General features: G+C 40.9%; 2 protein-coding genes across 2 annotated transcripts in view; both read left to right on the top strand.

Annotated features, from left to right (window-relative positions):
- Positions 1-4138: 4138 nt before the first annotated feature.
- Positions 4139-10918, top strand: LOC138202696 (NXPE family member 3-like). Its single transcript, XM_069156952.1, has 6 exons — positions 4139-4268; positions 5509-5937; positions 7026-7321; positions 8939-9009; positions 9866-10072; positions 10156-10918. The coding sequence occupies exons 1-6, from the start codon at positions 4149-4151 to the stop codon at positions 10707-10709; spliced, it is 1677 nt and encodes a 558-aa protein (XP_069013053.1). The 5' UTR covers positions 4139-4148; the 3' UTR covers positions 10710-10918.
- Positions 10919-19357: 8439 nt separating this feature from the next.
- The window catches only part of LOC138202695 (NXPE family member 3-like), a 5799-nt gene continuing 156 nt past the window's right edge, over positions 19358-25000 (top strand). Inside the window, exons 1-5 of the mRNA XM_069156951.1 lie at positions 19358-19775; positions 20868-21163; positions 22781-22851; positions 23710-23916; positions 24000-25000. The exon at positions 24000-25000 is cut by the window's right edge and continues 156 nt beyond it. Coding sequence (XP_069013052.1) covers positions 19371-19775; positions 20868-21163; positions 22781-22851; positions 23710-23916; positions 24000-24553 — 1533 coding nt within the window. The 5' untranslated portion in view covers positions 19358-19370 and the 3' untranslated portion in view covers positions 24554-25000. The remainder of the gene's footprint in view (positions 19776-20867; positions 21164-22780; positions 22852-23709; positions 23917-23999) is intronic.

Below are 25000 nucleotides of genomic sequence, written 5' to 3'. Positions count from 1 at the left end.
TTCCGCGATTGACAGACCCAAACATTTCTTCCTCCAGGTCAAACAGCCATCTACCATCTCTCCAATCCTTCATCCAGAGACTCCATGATGTCTGAAACAAAGCACTTCCCCCTCTATTGGAGACATGCAGGTGCCTGGAGACCAAGGCCAAGGTGATATTATGTTAAAAAGGACAATTGATTAGCAAATCTTGAATTTGATAAAAGACATAGTTCATATTTGTGTTTGTTTACTACTAAAACTATTTTTTCAACAAATCATTTTAAATAAAGGAGCCTACCAAAATCACCATCGAAGAAAGGCTGCTCAGCTGTGCAGGAAGAGGCCAATGTGTGCTTCCTGCTTCTCTTTATAGCCTCTGTCCTCCCTTCCTGTCTTAGTCCTAGTACCTTGTTATCTACCCTTCCACATAAATAAAAATGGACATTGTCTCCGAGTCTGAAAAGTGAGGCTAATGCTGAAGTGCCTTAAACTGCAATGCCACCGAGGGTGGCTAGAGGTTGGCTCCAAAAAGGTTCTGGCTCCATATACTCCCATTTCTCTCATAAAATACAAAGTCTATACTTCACTGAAGTCACTTGTTCTTATTCGTTTTCTGACAGTCCATCTGAAAATAATTTCCATCAAAAAGCCTCAAAAACCAGTATGTTTGGGATAGTGTCTGTTTGATTGACAGGCCAGTGGTGCAGTCAGGTTTCTGCTATAAGTAGGCGAATGCTGTCTCACTTCAGGATGTTTATCATCCTTTGAGCAGCTCCCTCTAGAGGCAGACAGGCTTTACTGGTAGGGTTATTGTTTAAATGTGTCCATTGGACTGTTCTTGATAAAATAAAATAAAAAATTAAGTTTGTGTTTGTATTCAGTTGGACATTGAACTTTTCTGGTGTAGACTAATATCAATATTTTAAATATTTTAATCGTGCTCTGTTCACATCAATATTTACTGATTATCAGTCTGCAACAAGTGCATCAGCTCTTAGGAATAAAGGCATTAAGACCACCCCATATCATCCTCAGACGGACGGGCTGGTGGAAAGGTTTAATCAGACACTTAAAAACATGCTGAAGTTTGTCTCTCAAACAGGCTCACGTTGGGATCAATGGTTGCCATACTTGCTGTTTGCATACCGGGAGGTGTCACAGGTGTCAACAGGATTCTCACCATTTGACTTTATGGATGCCAGGTGAGAGGGCCATTGGACCTCCTGAGAGAACACTGGGATAGTCCAACCGGAGACCAGCAGGATGTGATTTCCTATGTTGTTAAGATAAGGGAGAGTGGTCCCTACCTTTTTGCAACATGGACATAATGGTGACCATTGAGGGGGAAAAGTGTCCTGCTATTTGTGAACAGTTTTGAGTACACCAAAGGTGCTTCTGCTGGATTCACGGTGTACAGAAGGAGGAGCGATCACACATAAGATGGAGGCTTTTATTCCAAGCAGCTTAAAGTGCAACAAACTATTCATGTTGGCCATTGATTACTTTTAAAGCCATTGCTTTTGTAACGTATGGCAAAAAAAAGAAGTTGTTTTTGATTCTCAAAGTACCATATATGTCTACTAAGCTGCTGCACCTGGTGTTGTTCCTGGGGGCTTGAGAATATATATGAAACTGCAGTGTTACAAGAATGAAATCCCAAATCCTACAATGTTAGCCCTGATGCACGAGAAAATTTCTTGCACTGCAATCAAAAATCAAAAATATGAAACTGAGAATAAAATGATTTCTACTACCAATCTACCCCGCATCATTTACTAAGGTAGAATATGTAGAATGTATATTTTTGTAATTGTTATAACTTTATTCATCCTCTTCTTGTTTTTTAAATGTAGCTGTACTATGGAGAAGTGACAGGACACATACCAACACCTTTCCATTACCATGATAGAAAATAGACCTCAGAGAGGCATAAAGGTGAATGACCCATCCTTCTGTCTACATCTTTGCTGGCAAAATATGAAAGCAAATGATAGCCAAAATCTGAATCTTATGATAAACTGAAAATAATCTGCCACTGAATACTCTGAAATCATATAGATTATACTTACAACACAGTCTATTATATGACACAAATTACTTTTTGATTTGCTTTAATTTTGGCACTTCAAACATGTCCGTTCCAAGGTTGTTTTTGAAGCATCATATTTCAAGTCAGCACGACGTAATGGCTGTTTTAATACATGGGAGTAGTTAGGAACAAGGAGAGGCATAAAGGGTAAATGACCTTTGTCATCTGGTCGTTACCATCATGTTGAACAAAGTTCACTGCAAATAAAAACTGTCAACTGCAGGATAACGCTGGGATTTAATCAGTTTACTGTTTTTTTTCCAAATGAGTGTCTGCTGAGGTAAGACGTGTTATGCATGAATCCATTCTTATTCTGTGTGTGTGTGAGTATGTATGTCTTTTAAAGGTATTTGATGAGTCGGCTATTTCTGTTTTATTCTCTTTCTTTACACTCGATCTACTTTGTCCTTGTAGGGAAATACTGTACTTTTTACTATACAGTTGTTATTTACACTGTGCATTGTGCTTTCACTTCCAGTTATAAACTTTATCATTGAGATTTTACAATGAATCAGTCTATAATAGATACACTGATGCATCGATTAAACTATACACCACATTATAGTGAAACAGGCAGAAAACACGTGGAAGCAGTTCTGAAAGAAGTACAAGTAATTTGCATTCAAAATATAGGCTACTTTAAGTACAAAACCCTGATGGGTCATGGAGAGAATTTCTTTTGAGGAACACATTATCTCAGCCATAAGTCTATTTGTACTCTGCTGCGATCTGGTCCTCATTAACAGTATGTTGATCCAGTGGCAGTTAAAAAAGTGATGATGTGACATTGTATGTGATACATTGTGGGTTGATTCATTTTTAAATATACAGTAGCTCTCCGCCAGTAGGTAAATCAGCTTGTGGTTGTGAGCTGCAGCTGCTTTGCCTGAATGTGACGAGTGAAGCTGTGGCTGGATGGTTATTTTTCAGATTTTGGCTGCTGCAGCTGTGAATCAATCTATCGTGGCTGTTACATGTTGTGTTTTCTCCCCTCCTGCCCTGCTTTTTTTTTCTCTCTCCCTGATTTCAAATTAGGTGTTGATCTAATTGTACTGTATACTATAGAACATGAGTGAATAGTTCTTTTGATTTTGTGAATCGCATGTCGAACCAACATTTGCCATACGTAAACACTTGTATCTGTAGGCCATTTGTGGTCTGAACTAAACTTTATTCCACCTGCCTCTCTTTGTTTATTGGAATTTAAATGTCAAGCCTGTTTGTCAGATAAAACAAGAGTTGTACTGGATGTCTGCAGAAACTTTTGTACAACAAACTCTCCTAAAATGAACTCTAACATAGAGTATATTCGATAAATTGTTAGATTTCTCTTACATCACATGAAAAACAACTCAGGGGATCAGGTGTTTAGTTTTGACTGCCAACCATTGGACTACTACTCGAACCATTTCATGTGTTTACATTAGGTGAATGTTCAGTTACTGTTATCAGTGCAAAAAGCACGTTTTGAAAGTGTTTAGAAAGGATAGTTTCTGAAGGACTGTGGACTCCACCTAAAGCAAGATTATATCATCATATTAGGTCTCATCAAATTCAGGACATCCATGCTGAACCACACCTGGTAATTTGAACCTATGATGATGATGATGCTTTTTCTGACAGGCCGACCAACATCACCACAAAGTGGACCTACACAGCAAGTGTGGCTTAAAGTAAAAAGTATCATGTGAAGAGAATCAGATGTCACAATCACATGTTGTCAGGGTAACTTTGCAGAACATGGTGTCAGATTGCAAAAGACTGCAGTGTCCAAATGTATGAAATTATTTACTTTAAAAAGGGTGTATGATAGCGTTACCTTGGAATCAATCATGATATCCAACTAAAAGGCGGGACAGGCATGTTTGTGGCCTCGATTAATGAGTGATCAAATAAAATACTTTACTTGGTGATAAAATGTACATTGTACCCACAGAAAGCAGGAAGTGTTGTACTGTTTATATAGAGAGGATTTTACAACTTACTTTTGGCATGTACTAACCTTTAGCATGTATTGTTCTTGTTTTATAACTACTACACCACAAACAAAGATGATGACTGATGGCATCCCCTGATCATGAAGGCCAGAGTTCGTAAAAGACAGGTCAGCACCTGCCTCCCCAAGTATAGGATCATCTTTCTGTTCTTGGCAGTGTTTGCCATCATCTGCATGCTGTATAGTCTACATACCCTGGAGGTGAGGACTGGGTTTTAAGTAGAAGTGCGTGTCCTATTTGAAACGTGAAATATTACTGTAATGTTCTTCAGGAAGTTTGGAAAAATCACGTGATTTCGGTAAAGCTCATAATCCAGCACTGTGATTGGCTGACAGCAGTGGCCTCCCTAAATGAAAGTAAAGGCTTTAATTATTATTATTTTCTTTTTTTCTTAACATCAGTACATCTTATGAGAAGAACAAAACCAACAATGTGTGCAGGTCAGCTTTTAAAAAATGCCAACATATGGCCCCAAACAGCTTGGCATTGTGGTAAACGTTTAAAAGTCAAAGTAAAACATCAAAGTAAATTATTGTGCCCATGTTCTTTGTACTACAACAATAGTCATATTGATTTGTGTTTTTTTTATTATATGACTTTGTAAAATGGGCTTCAGGTGAGCCGTCTTGGTTGTATTGTTATTGAATCCATAGGAGGATTTTACCCACCTTTGTACTTCATCACACAACCTTCTTTGACTGGCCCTGTCCCAGCGCAAAAGACATAGGGCCATATTTTTGTTCCTGGCACAGCACAAACCCAGGCACATTGGTATTTACTCACTTAGACCTGGTCCGAGCTGGTGGAGAGCTATTTTTGTAGCTTCACAGGGCAAGAGTGCACATGAACAGAACTATCCAAAATCCCACAGACAGGTTTGGTGGATGATACGTGTTTAATCGCAGTTACGTAAATGATTAAAACAATATTGTTTTTTAAATACAACCTTCAGATTCAGTTAATCATATGAAAAATAAGGCTGAACCTTGTCTATTAAATTAGATGTGAATCAAGCAGTTGGCACATGTCATGATGCAATCTCAGCCATAAAATATAAAAGGCACTGTGTACAAATTAACTGCAAATTAAATCACACACAGAAGGGGTACAGTTTAAACGCCTTTTAATATACTAATCTGATTTTGAAAGCCTTTTCATCTGCTCATCTGTTTTAGTGATCTAGCCAGCAGTGCAAGACAGAGTGTGACAAAAGGTTCAGGGCAATTTACACACAGCAGCTTTGGCCATTTAATAAGCGATTGCAAAGTAAATTAGGCACACTGAAAGCATCGATGCAGTTTATTTGCTATCACCACAACGTCAGTGACATTTGGAGCATATTGCTTATCAGTGTTGTTTGCTATGAATTGGAAGCTTTGTCCTTCATTTGTTTGATACATCTTTGTCACCATCTCTCTTTTGACCTTCTGCCACTTTCAGACTAAAGTGAACTCCATCACCATCATGTCAAGACTTTTCAATCACCCGCACAGCTTCTGCACCTTCCAACCACATTCCCCTGAGGAGGCTCTTGAGGAAGACCTCCTACTACGCTCCATTGCTTGGCCTGAAACTCCATCTTTGCCGTCTCCTCTTTCCCTGACAGAGTCGAGTGATCCAGCTCACAGCACCTTCACCATTGTCCCGGGGAGGGGAGGGGGACAGTGGCACATCGGTGACAAGCTGGAAGTTATGATCAAAATCTATGACTTCCAGGGTCGTCCAAAGAAGTCCGGTGGAGACGTTTTAGTCGCTCGACTGAGCAACACGACTCTTCTCGCAGGTGTGGCAGGGCGAGTGGTGGATCATCTCAATGGCTCCTACTCTGCTGTGTTCTCTTTACTCTGGGAAGGAAGCGCACAAGTTGAGGTGATGCTGAAACTTATTGTATCAAATTTAGTTTCAGGGATTTGATAGTCCATCTTTCAGTTGACGATAAAATGAGATCTGTGCTCCTCGGTGAGTTACCGGTACCCCTCATGTCAGCTTTCATGTCTTGCACTACACAAATGTAGTTTACAATAATAACAGTGGCAGATTTACCGTTTCGAATTCTTGGTAATTTGTGAAACAATTGGACCTTAATTTCTAGAAACTACATGAAGAGAAAAGCCATCACTAGAAAATGTAGTACTTATAGCTGGCCAGCTGACTCATGAGTTATTGAAATGTATTTCAGATGAGTTGTTTTGAAATGAATGATGGATACATACATGAAATCCTGTTAAAAAAAAAAGAACTGAGGCTTAGGAATCCTTCTCCAGGCAAAACATCAGTTGTAGTTGTAGTTAACGAACCATAAATAAGACCTGAAAACTATTGTTCTTCAATTGTAGAACTGGCTATGCTTGTATTATGCTTGTAAAACCGGAACCTGTTTGGCCGATGTGTCTGATGCATCTTGTCTCGTGTGGCAAGTCTGGTGCGGGACAGCTGCGAAAGTTAGCCTTCGCTCTGACGGTATCTCCCAAGTGGGAAGAAAACTCTACAGTGGATATGCTGGATGTGATTGGGGCTTTTGTATGTAATTTGTAGCCCTATAATTTGCTATCAAATGCTTCTTGGATTTGGAAGTAGCACCGGGTAGCTACAGCAAGTAGAAAGCTCGTTAGCTGGGCACGGAAATATTTGCTTGATGACAGTTTAATTCAATCCACTTTTGCTTTATGTTTTTCTGCTTAAGAGACTACCAATTTGAATGCAGTATCCTTTTTACTACACATGTTTCCACATGTGGTGAATTCCACCTGTTGCCATGACGGGGCTGTGACTGCTGGGAATGGGATTTTAACAAACAATCTATTCCACAAATATATGTCCAATTTGGGATAAATCTGATTTTTGGCTGAAACAGGGTGAAAATTGAAGTGATTTTCATCTTATTTGACTTTGATTGGATAACAAAAGCTAAATCATGGAAATGGCTCTGAGTGAAAACTCTCTTTCCCTCCTATCAGGTGACACTGGTTCACCCCAGCGAGGCAGTCACAGTGCTGCGCAGGCTGACCAGCGAACAGCATGACAGGATTTACTTCAAGAGCCGATTCCGCTCAGGCTCAGTCACTGAAAGTACAACCTGTAACGTATGCCTGAGACCGACCCAGGGGCCACTGTGCAACTACACTGACCTCCACACAGGTGATCCGTGGTTCTGCTACAGGCCAAAGAAGCTGAGCTGTGATAACAGGATTACACACTTAAAGGGAAGATTCAAACAAAATCTTCAGGCCTTGGAGGAGAAACTCTTTCAAAGGTGACCGTTGCCTATGTAAATATACTGTACGTTCTTGTTGCACAACTATTGGGACACCATACAGAGTTAGTAAACAGTTTACTCTCCCCACATCCAGTAGACCAGCCTAGTATCACGGCAAAGCGTGAAATATATACGCCTATCCATGAAAGGGAAGCGTGTCTTTGACAAGTCTGGTGTCGTCTAGCCGTGAGAAGAACATTTATGTAAACAGAGGTAGATCACTTGAAAGAGGTCATGAGACAAGAGAGGACAAACGTAGTCCATGGAAACAGGAAGTAGGGGTGGGTTTGTGGCGTTAGACCAGGGACACACTGCTTGCATGGCTTGTTTTTATTTCTGCATCCATGGTTAAAGATTTGAGCAACCACACTGCCTGTGTAAGACCAACGTCTCACCCCCGAGTCATGCCTCGCGTGTGCAGTGCGTCATATAAAGAACTGACACAAAACCTATTTTTCATGCTTGTGGCACGCAATTCCCAGCAGAAATACAAAGGAAAAAGATCTGTGATCATATGTGCTCTACATAATCATAGCAGAAACTCAGAGGAAGCTCTAATTATATCCGGGCGTTACTTCACCGGGTGAAGGGCAGCGTTGTCCCGGTGCTCTCTCCCTACTTCTGTCCTTTGTGTCGGTGTGTCTTGCTTTGAACGAACGTAAACAGAAATCACGCGCCTGCTTTTCGGTTACAACTTGTTGGACATCAGACATTCAAGGCTGTTGGCCATTATCAAAGGGAAACTCATCAGGCCTCATTGACTAATATGCACAAATCTATGTTTAAACCATGCGTACTAATATTTGCTACACAAATCTGGGATTCATCAATATCTTTCCTGAATTTGTTCATACTCTGCGAATAAATTTAGGAAGACCTTGATAACAAACAAATGATGTCTTCAAAAATGTCAACACGTCTTTTAGCATGTTAAAACAGCATTCATTTAAAAAGGATTTAAGAAATGACAATATTGAAAACCGTTAATTTACTAATTAACCAAAATACCAAATGTATTAAATAGGCTAATCAATAAATCGATGGCCTTTTAACCATATTAATTATTGTCTTAATTAATATATTCACATATTCGCAGATAATTGCAAATACCATATTAATTCTTAAATAAATTACCTGTGGTTACTTTTGCTGGATGTCATCACGTTCATCCTCATTTCTAGGACATATTCAGTACAGAGGTCAGCTGAGATAAAACTGGACTTGCTGAAAACACTTTGTCATACAGAGAAACGCCAGGTATCATCAGAAAGGATTTGTTCTGCTGTTTATTTGGATCTACAGCACGTTGTGAAGGATTGGGACTTCAAAATTCTCCGCTATCTTCACCAGCTAGATCCTAATTTTATTCTGTCAACTTTTTGATAGTCAATCGTGTTCTTTGCTGAAAACAGCTTCCTGCTGCAGAAATACATTGATGAAGGGTGAAGCTGAACTGGCCCAGTAAAGTTAAGGGTCAAGAAAGAAAAACAATCAGCAGAAAGGCACTGAAAGGCTCACCTGTCACATGACACATATGCCTTGTTTACATGAACATATCATGTAGCACAGCTTTAACTTCCATTGTTTCCATTTGTTGTGTGTCCTTTGCTTCAGTCGTGTCAACTTGAAAGTGTCCATTCCAGCTTCAGGGCCTACGACTGTCACTGTGTTGCCAAAAATGAAAGGTAAATGCCAATTTTTACTGCCACCACCATAGCCTAGCCTGGTGCGAACCAGACCCAATTTCACGCTCCATTGGGAATCGTTTGTAATTGTTCTATTCTACTGGGTGTAGACCTCAGGTTTATTTTAACCAATCAGCATGTGCATAAACTGCCCGACACTCTGCCACCACGGCAACTACACGGTGCCCGTGTCCAGCGGTGATTTTTCCAGAGCAGCTACAGCATATGTTTTAAATGATTTGAATGAACTCCAGCAGTTTGACGGGGTGCTGAGTGTTTATTCTGCGCTCAGCGCTAAACGTTTGGCGTTTTTTTTCCGGTCAGCAAGAGTTGAAAAATATTAAGGCTGAGCTCATCACTGTCGCCATCCGTGAATCACAGTGAAGGAGATGAGGGACAAACGCAGTTAACCACTGACACTGGTCTCTGATTGGTCCGCCTTTCAGAGTGGCTGTGCAAATGCTAATACGAGCCGAGTTACTGGACTGTATTTACAACGAAGAAAATTGAAGCTGTGAGCAAAAGCCAGCGCAGCCAGACTAACTGTAACCAGGCAGAAAACCCAATCATTTATAAAATGTTTGCGACTCTGTTCGAGACGGTGTTCACCTCCTAAGCTAAAAGTTTGTTAGCAGTGTATTTATTTACACAAAGCAAGTTCTCCAAAAACAACACAACAATCTAATCTGTTGATCCAAAACTAGTAAAAAAAATGTAATTAAAAGATATAACAAAGTTAATTTGGATTTATAGGTTCAGTAGTAACAAATTGACTTGGGAGAGACTTTGGTTTTGGTCTTTGCATGGGATTCATAAAGAGGATAAAAATACATTCTCTTTATTCACCTCTTCTCAGGTCAACCAGAGGTGAAGAGCAGCATTGTGACATCTGGACCCTCTGGCTATTACTACAAAGGTGCGTGGCGAGCACTAGGTGGTACCACAGTTCACCAGTTTAACAACCACTCAGCCATCAGTCAGTGTCTGAAAGGCAAGGTGGTCCACCTGTATGGTGACTCCACCATCAGGCAGTGGTTTGAACACCTCAACGCAGCACTACCTGGTAAGTCCCCGAAAAAGATTTCTGCCAACAGTTTGATTTTATTCCCACTGCAGCTTAATCTGTTCCCTCTGTGATACTTTCAGATCTCAAGGAGTATAACCTTCATAGCCTGAAGCAAGTTGGACCTTTCATGGCCCTGGACTATGCGAACAACATCATGGTGACGTACCGTTGCCACGGTCCTCCTATTCGTTTTGCCAATGTCCCAACCAGTGAGCTGCGTTATATTGCCAACGAACTAGACGGTGTAGTTGGAGGCGCAAACACCGTCGTAGTTCTTGGAATCTGGTCACACTTCAGCACTTTCCCTATTGAGGTCTATATCCGACGGCTGCAAGGCATCCGCAGGGCAGTGGTGCGGCTGCTGGCCAGAGCTCCGGACACACTGGTCATCATCAGGACCGCAAACCTCAAAGCTTTGTCGCTCTATGAGACGCTGACCAACAGCGACTGGTTCTCGCTGCAGCGTGACAAAGTGCTCAGAGCTGTTTTTAAAGGATTGAAAGTTCATCTGGTGGACGCCTGGGAGATGGGTCTGGCCCACCACCTGCCGCACAGCCTTCACCCGCAACCTCCCATCATTAAGAATATGATTGATGTTCTCTTGTCCCACATATGCCCTAAAAAGAACAGCTAGATGGTTTCCTTGCAGATGCTCTGAAATCACGAACGACACTTACTGGTAAATTCTTATATAAACAGGGAATTTTGAGTGTGCAAAAAAAAAAATCTTAATAGGCTGAAAAGCAGCTACAACAGGTTGGTTATATAATAGATAGATAGATAGATAGATAGATAGATAGATAGATAGATAGATAGATAGATAGATAGATAGATAGATAGATAGATAGATAGATAGATAGATAGATAGATAGATAGATAGATAGATAGATAGATAGATAGATAGATAGATAGATAGATAGATAGATAGATAGATAGATAGATAGATAGATAGATAGATAGATAGATAGATAGATAAATATGTGTATATATAATTACTGCATATTCAACTTTAACATGCTGTGCTAAAAACAATTTTAATCTTCTGCCATGAGGGTAATTTCCAAATGACTGTTGACTCTGACAGCCAGGTGTGTTATTAGGCTGCTGCATCACTGATGCACCATTTTGGAGGTAAATCTAGTCAGTGGACACAAACAGAAAAAATAAAAAAGAATTGTAATCTAATCCTTAAATCTTAAATGATTCTGATGATTGAAGTGTATTTAATTACATGTTCTATGTTTTTCTTGTAAACATTCAATAAACAAGGGTTTCTGCAAAACACATTTAATGAGTATGTTGATCTGACAATTAAAGGGACCAGAGATGACTGCACAGATTAATCATCTGTTCAATACAATAGCGAGCGTACCCAACATATGACCCACGAGTTGCTGAAATACATTGCTTGAGAATTGCTCAATGCCTTTATGATTAACCCTTCAGATAGCAACAGAACAACTCGGTTACAAATTGGATCAAGTTCCAACCCAGACATCTTGCTCTCATAAAATAGAGACATGTTTGCCTATGTTCACTATTGAGAGCTATTGAGATAGAAGAGTCTATCTGGAATCTACTGCGGGGTTATTATCCTGAATTCAACGCAACACATACTAGACAAAGATCTGGTTTTACATTATGATTTCTGGAACATTAAGGGTTACATTCAAACCCTCAACAAGATTGATGTGGGAGCGGATGTTGTTTAGCAACATATCTGTAAACTTATGCCGTTTCTGTCAGATGACCGTGCATGAAAGTAAACGTGGAGTTTTGACAAGGGATTTGCCACAAGTGATCTTGTCATGTAAAAGGCCAGGATGATGATGATGGATGGATGGATGGATGGATGGATTAATGATGGGTGGATGGATGATGGGTGGATGGATGGATGGATGGATGGATGGCTGGATGGATGGATGGATGGATGGATGGATGGATGGATGGATGGATGGATGGATGGATGGATGGATGGATAATGGATGGATGGATGGATGGATGGATGGATGGATGGATGGATGGATGGGTGGATGGATGATGGGTGGATGGGTGGATGGATGGATGGGTGTATGGATGATGGGTGGATGGATGGATGGATGGATGGATGGATGGATGGATGGATGGATGGATGGATGGATGGATGGATGAATGGATGTATGGATGGATGGATGGATGGATGGATGGATGGGTGGATGGATGGATGATGGATGGATGGATGGATGGATGGATGGATGGATGGATGGATGGATGGATGGATGGATGGGTGGATGGGTGGATGGATAAATGAATGATGGGTGGATGGATGGATGGATGGATGGGTGGATGGATGATGGGTGGATGGATGGATGATGGATGGATGGATGGATGGATGGATGGATGGATGGATGGGTGGATGGATGGATGGATGGGTGGATGGATGATGGGTGGAATGAATGGATGGATGGATGGATGGATGGATGGATGGATGGATGGATGGATGGATGGATGGATGGGTGGATGGATGGATGGATGATGGGTGGATGGATGATGGGTGGATGGATGGATGATGGATGGATGGATGGATGGATGGATGGATGGATGGATGGATGGATGGACGGATGAATGATGGGTGGATGGATGGATGATGGATGGATGGATGGATGGATGGATGGATGGATGGATGGATGGATGGATGGATGGATGGATGGATGGATAGATGGGTGGATGGATGATGGGTGGATGGATGGATGGATGATGGGTGGATGGATGATGGGTGGATGATGGATGAATGGATGGATGGATGGATGGATGGGTGGATGGATGGATGGATGGATGGATGGATGGATGGATGGATGGATGGATGGATGGATGGATGGATGGATGATGGGTGGATGGATGATGGGTGGGTGGGTGGATGGATGGATGGATGGATGGATGGATGGATGGATGGATGGATGGATGGATGGGTGGATGGATGGATGATGGATGGATGGATGGATGGATGGATTGATGGATGGATGGATGGATGGATGGATGGATGGATGGATGGATAGATGGGTGGATGGATGATGGGTGGATGGATGGATGGATGGATGGATGGATGGATGGATGAATGGATGGATGATGGGTGGATGGATGATGGGTGGATGGATGGATGTGTGAATGGATGGATGATGGGTAGATGGGTGGATGGATGGATGGATGGATGGATGGATGGATGGATGGATGGATGGATGGATGATGGGTGGATGGATGGATGGATGATGGGTGGATGGATGATGGATGGATGGATGATGGGTGGGTGATGGATGATGGATGGATGGATGGATGATGGGTGGATGGATGATGGATGGATGGATGATGGGTGGATGATGGATGGATGGATGGATGGATGGATGGATGGTTGATGGATGATGGCTGGATGGATGGATGATGGATGTATGGATGGATGGATGGATGGATGGATGGATGGATGATGGGTGGATGGATGGATGGATGGATGGATGATGGGTGGATGATGGGTGGATGGATGGATGATGGGTGGATTAATGGATGGATGGATGATGGGTGGATGGATACTTTATTTTTATTTTTTGCAGCATTTATAGATACAGGTAAAGCAATACAAATAACAGAGTAAAAAATTGTTGCGAATTCTTCACGGACAGAGACAACACGGTTACGACGCTCTTATCTTGAAACTTTATTTTGACGCCGCGAACTGTTTCCGCTTCCGGTTGCGCTAATTGTGTATGCTACCCATGACCGACAGTGTAGTCAGATCGAGTCATTGATGATGTAAGTCAGAGTACTGTAACTTTGGATTTACGTGGTGAAACGGTTCCGTTTATAGCTGTACTTATGCTCTTAAGTGCATTTAGTGTTAGTAAATGTTTGTTATGCAGTTAGCCGTTCAAATAATAGCCCAACGCTGAGCTAAGTGGCTAATCTGGCCAGCGAGCCTGTATTCCTGTGAATGTGTATTAATGTTTAATTAAGGTTAACTATTGGTGATAATTCGGTTCTGTAATTCGCTTTCTGTGTTTATTTCAGAAATTCCATCTTTCGAAACCATTCTGCATCGTTCAAATCCATCTTTACACCAGTCTCTCTCAGGGCTTCAGCAGCATTTATAGATACAGGTAAAGCAATAAAAATGACAGTAAAAAATATTAAATATAAAAATGCACAATCGCAGCAGCAGAGGTTCAAAAAGTCTTAAAAATTAAAACACACACCGGGAGCTGCTGTAACAGGCTGCCACTAGCACGGCACCATTTTAAGAAATGCAGGTTCAAATAGTGTCGATGTTGAAGGACATTACAGGAAGATCTGTAACTAATAGTGGAAAATTCCTGGAAACTCTGAAACAGAGTAATGAAAAATGACATAAATCCCACAAATAAAAGAGGTAAGGTTGAGTATTTAGGAAAGCTTCTCCGTCATCTCTGTGTGCTCTTCCATGGAACAGCCCTCAGTTTGCAGTCCATCATAAGGTTCAGAATATTAGCCACACATGTACAAGTATGTGAGTATTTTATAATTAAGTCCATAAAACCTATTTTCTTACGCGGCACACCACACCGCGCTCGATATAGGCAGCGTGTATCAAGCCACGTTGGTGTTTTGGTGCAATGTAAGGGGATTTTTCCGCGATTGACAGACCCAAACATTTCTTCCTCCAGGTCAAACAGCCATCTACCATCTCTCCAATCCTTCATCCAGAGACGCCATGATGTCTGAAACAAAGCACTTCCCCCTCTATTGGAGACATGCAGGTGCCTGGAGACCAAGGCCAAGGTGATATTATGTTAAAAAGGACAATTGATTAGAAAATCTTGAATTTGATAAAAGACATCGTTCATATTTGTGTTTGTTTACTACTAAAACTATTTTTTCAACAAATCATTTTAAATAAAGGAGCCTACCAAAATCACCATCGAAGAAAGGCTGCTCAGCTGTGCAGGAAGAGGCCAATGTGTGCTTCCTGCTTCTCTTTATAGCCTCTGTCCTCCCTTCCTGTCTTAGTCCTAGTACCTTGTTATCTACCCTTCCACATAAATAAAAATGGACATAGTCTCCGAGTCTGAAAAGTGAGGCTAATGCTGAAGTGCCTTAAACTGCAATGCCACCGAGGGTGACTAGAGGTTGGCTCCAAAAAGGTTCTGGCTCCATATACTCCCATTTCTCTCATAAAATACAAAGTCTATACTTCACTGAAGTCACTTGTTCTTATTTGTTTTCTGACAGTCCATCTGAAAATAATTTCCATCAAAAAGCCTCAAAAACCAGTATGTTTGGGATAGTGTCTGTTTGATTGACAGGCCTGTGGTGCAGTCAGGTTTCTGCTATAAGTAGGCGAATGCTGTCTCACTTCAGGATGTTTATCATCCTTTGAGCAGCTCCCTCTAGAGGCAGACAGGCTTTACTGGTAGAGTTATTGTTTAAATGTGTCCTTTGGACTATTCTTGATAATAAAAAATAAAAAAATTTTAAATAAAGTTTGTGTTTATATTCAATTGGACATTGAACTTTTCTGGTATAGACTAATATCAATATTTTAAGTATTTTAATTGCGCTCTGTTCACATCAATATTTACTGATTATCAGTCTTCTCCTTCAGCACATGCATCACTGTAAGTCTTGGGACATTACTGCCACCACCTGTTGATCAGTGGAAAAGCTGTGGAGGTTCATTCTCACGTGCATCAAACAAAATCTCCACAGGATACATTTAATAATGAATCAATTACACTTGTTTCACAGCTGAATGAGTTGACATGACATAAGATATGGGATCAGTGTTCATTTAAATTAATATCACAATGGTGTGCAAATCAGAACAACAATATGAATGTATTTAATCATTGTCCCATCTACCACTGTCCCAGTCTGAAATGTTTCCTCTGATAGTAAACATTCTTGTTTGACTGAACTATTAGTGTCACACCTCTTTTCTCAACAGACATGTAAAGTTCAAGGATGTTATGTAAATCTGTTTGAAGGTGAAAGAGTCTGTGGAAGGACCAACTGGTCCTTCGGTTTTGTTCAAATCAAATAACGCTGGGATTTAATCACTTTACTTTTTTTTTTTTCCAAATGAGTGTCTGCTGAGGTAAGACGTGTTATGCATGAATCCATTCTAATTCTGTGTGTGTGTGAGTATGTATGTCTTTTAAAGGTATTTGATGAGTCGGCTATTTCTGTTTTATTCTCTTTCTTTACACTCGATCTACTTTGTCCTTGTAGGGAAATACTGTACTTTTTACTATGCAGTTGTTATTTACACTGTGCATTGTGCTTTCACTTCTAGTTATAAACTTTATCATTGAGATTTTACAATGAATCAGTCTATAATAGATACACTGATGCATCGATTAAACTATGCACCACATTATAGTGAAACAGGCAGAAAACACCTGGAAGCAGTTCTGAAAGAAGTAAAAGTAATTTGCATTCAAAATATAGGCTACTTTAAGTACAAAACCCTGATGGGTCATGGAGAGAATTTCTTTTGAGGAACACATTATCTCAGCCATAAGTCTATTTGTACTCTGCTGCGATCTGGTCCTCATTAACAGGATGTTGATCCAGTGGCAGTTAAAAAAGTGATGATGTGACATTGTATGTGATACATTGTGGGTTGATTCATTTTTAAATATACAGTAGCTCTCCGCCAGTAGGTAAATCAGCTTGTGGTTGTGAGCTGCAGCTGCTTTGCCTGAATGTGATGAGTGAAGCTGTGGCTGGATGGTTATTTTTCAGATTTTGGCTGCTGCAGCTGTGAATCAATCTATCGTGGTTGTTACGTGTTGTCTTTTCTCCCCTCCTGCCCTGCTTTTTTTTTTTTCTCTCTCCCTGATTTCAAATTAGGTGTTGAACTAATTGTACTGTATACTATAGAACATGAGTGAATAGTTCTTTTGATTTTGTATATCGCACGTCGAACCAACTTTACCACATTTGCCATACGTAAACACTTGTATCTGTAGGCCATTTGTGGTCTGAACTAAACTTTATTCCACCTGCCTCTCTTTGTTTATTGGAATTTAAATGTCAAGCCTGTTTGTCAGATAAAACAAGAGTTGTACTGGATGTCTGCAGAAACTTTTGTACAACAAACTCTCCTAAAATGAACTCTAACATAGAGTATATTCAATAAATTGTTAGATTTCTCTTACATCACATGAAAAACAACTCAGGGGATCAGGTGTTTAGTTTTGACTGCCAACCATTGGACTACTACTCGAACCATTTCATGTGTTTACATTAGGTGAATGTTCAGTTACTGTTATCAGTGCAAAAAGCAAGTTTTGAAAGTGTTTAGAAAGGATAGTTTCTGAAGGACTGTGGACTCCACCTAAAGCAAGATTATATCATCATATTAGGTCTCATCAAATTCAGGACATCCATGCTGAACCACACCTGGTAATTTGAACCTATGATGATGATGATACTTTTTCTGACAGGCCGACCAACATCACCACAAAGTGGACCTACACAGCAAGTGTGGCTTAAAGTAAAAAGTATCATGTGAAGAGAATCAGATGTCACAATCACATGTTGTCAGGGTAACTTTGCAGAACATGGTGTCAGATTGCAAAAGACTGCAGTGTCCAAATGTATGAAATTATTTACTTTAAAAAGGGTGTATGATAGCGTTACCTTGGAATCAATCATGATATCCAACTAAAAGGCGGGACAGCCGTGTTTGTGGCCTCGATTAATGGCTGATCAAATAATAGAATTTATTGGGTGATAAAATGGACATTGTACCCACAGAAAGCAGGAAGTGTTGTACTGTTTATATAGAGAGGATTTTACAAATTACTTTTGGCATGTACTAACCTTTAGCATGTATTGTTCTTGTTTTATAACTACTACACCACAAACAAAGATGATGACTGATGACATCCCCTGATCATGAAGGCCAGAGTTTGTAAAAGAGAGGAGGTCAGCACCTGCCTCCCCAAGTATAACATCATCGTTCTGTTCTTGGCAGTGTTTGCCGTCATCTTCATGCTGTATAGCCTACATACCCTGGAGGTGAGGACTGGGTTTTAAGTAGAAGTGTGTGTCCTATTTGAAATGTGAAATATTACTGTAATGCTCTTCAGGAAGTTTGGAAAAATCATGTGATTTCGGTAAAGCTCACAATCCAGCACTGTGATTGGCTGACAGCAGTGGCCTCCCTAAATGAAAGTAAAAGCTTTAATTATTCTTTTTTTCTTTTTTTCTTAACGTCAGTACATCTCATGAGAAGAACAAAACCAACAATGTGTGCAGGTCAGCTTTTAAAAAATGCCAACATATGGCCCCAAACAGCTTGGCATTGTGGTAAACGTTTAAAAGTCAAAGTAAAACATCAAAGTAAATTATTGTGCCCATGTTCTTTGTACTACAACAATAGTCATATTGATTTGTGTTTTTTTTATTATATGACTTTGTAAAATGGGCTTCAGGTGAGCCGTCTTGGTTGTATTGTGATTGAATCCATAGGAGGATTTTACCCACCTTTGTACTTCATCACACAACCTTCTTTGACTGGCCCTGTCCCAGCGCAAAAGACATAGGGCCATATTTTTGTTCCTGGCACAGCACAAACCCAGGCACATTGGTATTTACTCACTTAGACCTGGTCCGAGCTGGTGGAGAGCTATTTTTGTAGCTTCACAGGGCAAGAGTGCACATGAACAGAACTATCCAAAATCCCACAGACAGGTTTGGTGGATGATACGTGTTTAATCGCACTTACGTAAATGATTAAAACAATTTTTTTTTTTTTTAAATACAACCTTCAGATTCAGTTAATCATATGAAAAATAAGGCTGAACCTTGTCTATTAAATTAGATGTGAATCAGGCAGTTGGCACATGTCATGATGCAATCTCAGCCATAAAATATAAAAGGCACTGTGTACAAATTAACTGCAAATTAAATCACACACAGAAGGGGTACAGTTTAAAAGCCTTTTAATCTACTAATCTGATTTTGAAAGCCTTTTCATCTGCTCATCTGTTTTAGTGATCTAGCCAGCAGTGCAAGACAGAGTGTGACAAAAGGTTCAGGGCAATTTACACACAGCAGCTTTGGCCATTTAATAAGCGATTGCAAAGTAAATTAGGCACACTGAAAGCATCGATGCAGTTTATTTGCTATCACCACAACGTCAGTGACATTTGGAGCATATTGCTTATCAGTGTTGTTTGCTCTGAATTGGAAGCTTTGTCCTTCATTTGTTTGATGCATCTTTGTCACCATCTCTCTTTTGACCTTCTGCCACTTTCAGACTAAAGTGAACTCCATCACCATCATGTCAAGACTTTTCAATCACCCGCACAGCTTCTGCACCTTCCAACCACATTCCCCTGAGGAGGCTCTTGAGGAAGACCTCCTACTACGCTCCATTGCTTGGCCTGAAACTCCATCTTTGCCGTCTCCTCTTTCCCTGACAGAGTCGAGTGATCCGGCTCACAGCACCTTCACCATTGTCCCAGGGAGGGGAGGGGGACAGTGGCACATCGGTGACAAGCTGGAAGTTATGATCAAAATCTATGACTTCCAGGGTCGTCCAAAGAAGTCCGGTGGAGACGTTTTAGTCGCTCGACTGAGCAACACGACTCTTCTCGCAGGTGTGGCAGGGCGAGTGGTGGATCATCTCAATGGCTCCTACTCTGCTGTGTTCTCTTTACTCTGGGAAGGAAGCGCACAAGTTGAGGTGATGCTGAAACTTATTGTATCAAATTTAGTTTCAGGGATTTGATAGTCCATCTTTCAGTTGACGATAAAATGAGATCTGTGCTCCTCGGTGAGTTACCGGTACCCCTCATGTCAGCTTTCATGTCTTGCACTACACAAATGTAGTTTACAATAATAACAGTGGCAGATTTACCGTTTCGAATTCTTGGTAATTTGTGAAACAATTGGACCTTAATTTCTAGAAACCACATGAAGAGAAAAGCCATCACTAGAAAATGTAGTACTTATCGCTACCCAGCTGACTCATGAGTTATTGAAATGTATTTCAGATGAGTTGTTTTGAAATGAATGATGGATACATACATGAAATCCTGTTAAAAAAAAAGAAAATAACTGAGGATTAGGAATCCTTCTCCAAGCAAAACATCAGTTGTAGTTGTAGTTAACGAACCATAAATAAGACCTGAAAACTATTGTTCTTCAATTGTAGAACTGGCTATGCTTGTATTATGCTTGTAAAACTGGAACCTGTTTGGCCGATGTGTCTGATGCATCTTGTCTCGTGTGGCAAGTCTGGTGCGGGACAGCTGCGAAAGTTAGCCTTCACTCTGACGGTATCTCCCAAGTGGGAAGAAAACTCTGCAGTGGATATGCTGGATGTGATTGGGGCTTTTGTATGTATTTTGTAGCCCTATAATTTGCTATCAAATGCTTCTTGGATTTGGAAGTAGCACCGGGTAGCTACAGCAAGTAGAAAGCTCGTTAGCTGGGCACGGAAATATTTGCTTGATGACAGTTTAATTCAATCCACTTTTGCTTTATGTTTTTCTGCTTAAGAGACTACCAATTTGAATGCAGTATGCTTTTTACTACACATGTTTCCACATGTGGTGAATTCCACCTGTTGCCATGACGGGGCTGTGACTGCTGGGAATGGGATTTTAACAAACAATCTATTCCACAAATATATGTCCAATCTGGGATAAATCTGATTTTTGGCTTAAAAAGGGTGAAAATTGAAGTGATTTTCATCTTATTTGACTTTGATTGGATAACAAAAGCTAAATCATGGAAATGGCTCTGAGTGAAAACTCTCTTTCCCTCCTATCAGGTGACACTGGTTCACCCCAGCGAGGCAGTCACAGTGCTGCGCAGGCTGACCAGCGAACAGCATGACAGGATTTACTTCAAGAGCCGATTCCGCTCAGGCTCAGTCACTGAAAGTACAACCTGTAACGTATGCCTGAGACCGACCCAGGGGCCACTGTGCAACTACACTGACCTCCATACAGGTGATCCGTGGTTCTGCTACAGGCCAAAGAAGCTGAGCTGTGATCACAGGATTAAACACTCAATGGGAGGATTCAAACAAAATCTTCAGGCCTTGGAGGAGAAACTCTTTCAAAGGTGACCGTTGCCTATGTAAATATACTGTACGTTCTTGTTGCACAACTATTGGGACACCATACAGAGTTAGTAAACAGTTTACTCTCCCCACATCCAGTAGACCGGCCTAGTATCACGGCAAAGCGTGAAAGATACACGCCTATCCATGAAAGGGAAGCGTGTCTTTGACAAGTCTGGTGTCGTCTAGCCGTGAGAAGAACATTTATGTAAGCAGAGGTAGATCACTTGAAAGAGGTCATGAGACAAGAGAGGACAAACGTAGTCCATGGAAACAGGAAGTAGGGGTGGGTTTGTGGCGTTAGACCAGGGACACACTGCTTGCATGGCTTGTTTTTATTTCTGCATCCATGGTTAAAGATTTGAGCAACCACACTGCCTGTGTAAGACCAACGTCTCACCCCCGAGTCATGCCTCGCGTGTGCAGTGCGTCATATAAAGAACTGACACAAAACCTATTTTTCATGCGTGTGGCACGCAATTCCCAGCAGAAATACAAAGGGAAAAGATCTGTGATCATATGTGCTCTACATAATCATAGCAGAAACTCAGAGGAAGCTCTAATTATATCCGGGCGTTACTTCACCAGGTGAATGGCAGCGTTGTCCCGGTGCTCTCTCCCTACTTCTGTCCTTTGTGTCGGTGTGTCTTGCTTTGAACGAACGTAAACAGAAATCACGCGCCTGCTTTTCGGTTACAACTTGTTGGACATCAGACATTCAAGGCTGTTGGCCATTATCAAAGGGAAACTCATCAGGCCTCATTGACTAATACGCACAAATCTATGTTTAAACCATGCGTACGAATATTTGCTACACAAATCTGGGATTCATCAATATCTTTCCTGAATTTGTTCATACTCTGCGAATAAATTTAGGAAGACCTTGATAACAAACAAATGATGTCTTCAAAAATGTCAACACGTCTTTTAGCATGTTAAAACAGCATTCATTTAAAAAGGATTTAAGAAATGACAATATTGAAAACCGTTAATTTACTAACTAACCAAAATACCAAATGTATTAAATGGGCTAATCAATAAATCGATGGCCTTTAAACCATATTAATTATTGTCTTAATTAAGATATTCACATATTCACAGATAATTGCAAATACCATATTAATTCTTAAATAAATTACCTGTGGTTACTTTTGCTGGATGTCATCACGTTCATCCTCATTTCTAGGACATATTCAGTACAGAGGTCAGCTGAGATAAAACTGGACTTGCTGAAAACACTTTGTCGTACAGAGAAACGCCAGGTATCATCAGAAAGGGTTTGTTCTGCTGTTTATTTGGATCTACAGCACGTTGTGAAGGATTGGGACTTCAAAATTCTCCGCTATCTTCACCAGCTAGATCCTAATTTTTTTCTGTCAACTTTTTGATAGTCAATCGTGTTCTTTGCTGAAAACAGCTTCCTGCTGCAGAAATACATTGATGAAGGGTGAAGCTGAACTGGCCCAGTAAAGTTAAGGGTCGAGAAAGAAAAACAATCAGCAGAAAGGCACTAAAAGGCTCACCTGTCACATGACACATATGCCTTGTTTACATGAACATATCATGTAGCACAGCTTTAACTTCCATTGTTTCCATTTGTTGTGTGTCCTTTGCTTCAGTCGTGTCAACTTGAAAGTGTCCATTCCAGCTTCAGGGCCTACGACTGTCACTGTGTTGCCAAAAATGAAAGGTAAATGCCAATTTTTACTGCCACCACCATAGCCTAGCCTGGTGCGAACCAGACCCAATTTCACGCTCCATTGGGAATCGTTTGTAATTGTTCTATTCTACTGGGTGTAGACCTCAGGTTTATTTTAACCAATCAGCATGTGCATAAACTGCCCGACACTCTGCCACCACGGCAACTACACGGTGCCCGTGTCCAGCGGTGATTTTTCCAGAGCAGCTACAGCATATGTTTTAAATGATTTGAATGAACTCCAGCAGTTTGACGGGGTGCTGAGTGTTTATTCTGCGCTCAGCGCTAAACGTTTGGCGTTTTTTTTCCGGTCAGCAAGAGTTGACAAATATTAAGGCTGAGCTCATCACTGTCGCCATCCGTCAAATCACAGTGAAGGAGAGGAGGGACAAACGCAGTTAACCACTGACACTGGTCTCTGATTGGTCCGCCTTTCAGAGTGGCTGTGCAAATGCTAATACGAGCCGAGTTACTGGACTGTATTTACAACGAAGAAAATTGAAGCTGTGAGCAAAAGCCAGCGCAGCCAGACTAACTGTAACCAGGCAGAAAACCCAATCATTTATAAAATGTTTGCGACTCTGTTCGAGACGGTGTTCACCTCCTAAGCTAAAAGTTTGTTAGCAGTGTATTTATTTACACAAAGCAAGTTCTCCAAAAACAACACAACAATCTAATCTGTTGATCCAAAACTAGTAAAAAAAAATGTAATTAAAAGATATAACAAAGTTAATTTGGATTTATAGGTTCAGTAGTAACAAATTGACTTGGGAGAGACTTTGGTTTTGGTCTTTGCATGGGATTTATAAAGAGGATAAAAATACATTCTCTTTATTCACCTCTTCTCAGGTCAACCAGAGGTGAAGAGCAGCATTATGACATCTGGACCCTCTGGCTATTACTACAAAGGTGCGTGGCGAGCACTAGGTGGTACCACAGTTCACCAGTTTAACAACCACTCAGCCATCAGTCAGTGTCTGAAAGACAAGGTGGTCCACCTGTATGGTGACTCCACCATCAGGCAGTGGTTTGATCACCTCAACTCAGCGCTACCTGGTAAGTCCCCGAAAAAGATTTCTGCCAACAGTTTGATTTTATTCCTACTGCAGCTCAATCTGTTCCCTCTGTGATACTTTCAGATCTCAAGGAGTATAACCTTCATAGCCTGAAGCAAGTTGGACCTTTCATGACCCTGGACTATGCGAACAACATCATGGTGACGTACCGTTGCCACGGTCCTCCTATTCGTTTTGCCAATGTCCCAACCAGTGAGCTGCGTTATATTGCCAACGAACTAGACGGTGTAGTTGGAGGCGCAAACACCGTCGTAGTTCTTGGAATCTGGTCACACTTCAGCACTTTCCCTATTGAGGTCTATATCCGACGGCTACAAGGCATCCGCAGGGCAGTGGTGCGGCTGCTGGCCAGAGCTCCGGACACACTGGTCATCATCAGGACCGCAAACCTCAAAGCTTTGTGGCTCTATGAGACGCTGACCAACAGCGACTGGTTCTCGCTGCAGCGTGACAAAGTGCTCAGAGCTGTTTTTAAAGGATTGAAAGTTCATCTGGTGGACGCCTGGGAGATGGGTCTGGCCCACCACCTGCCGCACAGCCTTCACCCGCAACCTCCCATCATTAAGAATATGATTGATGTTCTCTTGTCCCACATATGCCCTAAAAAGAACAGCTAGATGGTTTCCTTGCAGATGCTCTGAAATCACGAACGACACTTACTGGTAAATTCTTATTTAAACAGGGAATTTTGAGTGTGCAAAAAAAAAAAAATCTTAATAGGCTGAAAAGCAGCTATAAGATAGGGTGAGGTTGGTTATATAATAGATAGATAGATAGATAGATAGATAGATAGATAGATAGATAGATAGATAGATAGATAGATAGATAGATAGATAGATAGATAGATAGATAGATAGATAGATAGATAGATAGATAGATAGATAGATAGATAGATAGATAGATAGATAGATAGATAGATAGATAGATAGATAGATATGTGTATATATAATTACTGCATATTCAACTTTAACATGCTGTGCTAAAAACAATTTTAATCTTCTGCCATGAGGGTAATTTCCAAACGACTGTTGACTCTGACAGCCAGGTGTGTTATTAGGCTGCTG

The sequence above is a fragment of the Embiotoca jacksoni genome, unplaced genomic scaffold, assembly GCF_022577435.1.
Source record: "Embiotoca jacksoni isolate LCO1_2020_lvr unplaced genomic scaffold, fEmbJac1.0.p SCAF_21, whole genome shotgun sequence".
Taxonomy (NCBI): Eukaryota; Metazoa; Chordata; class Actinopteri; family Embiotocidae; genus Embiotoca; species Embiotoca jacksoni.
This window is presented reverse-complemented; position numbering and strand designations above follow the sequence as displayed.

Coding starts and splice junctions, on each gene's coding strand:
- LOC138202696 (XM_069156952.1), top strand. CDS start 4,149: ATGAAGGCCAGAGTTCGTAAAAGACAGGTCAGCACCTGCCTCCCCAAG. Junction 5,938..7,025: donor AAGGAAGCGCACAAGTTGAG/GTGATGCTGAAA, acceptor CCCTCCTATCAG/GTGACACTGGTTCACCCCAG. Junction 10,073..10,155: donor CCTCAACGCAGCACTACCTG/GTAAGTCCCCGA, acceptor TGATACTTTCAG/ATCTCAAGGAGTATAACCTT.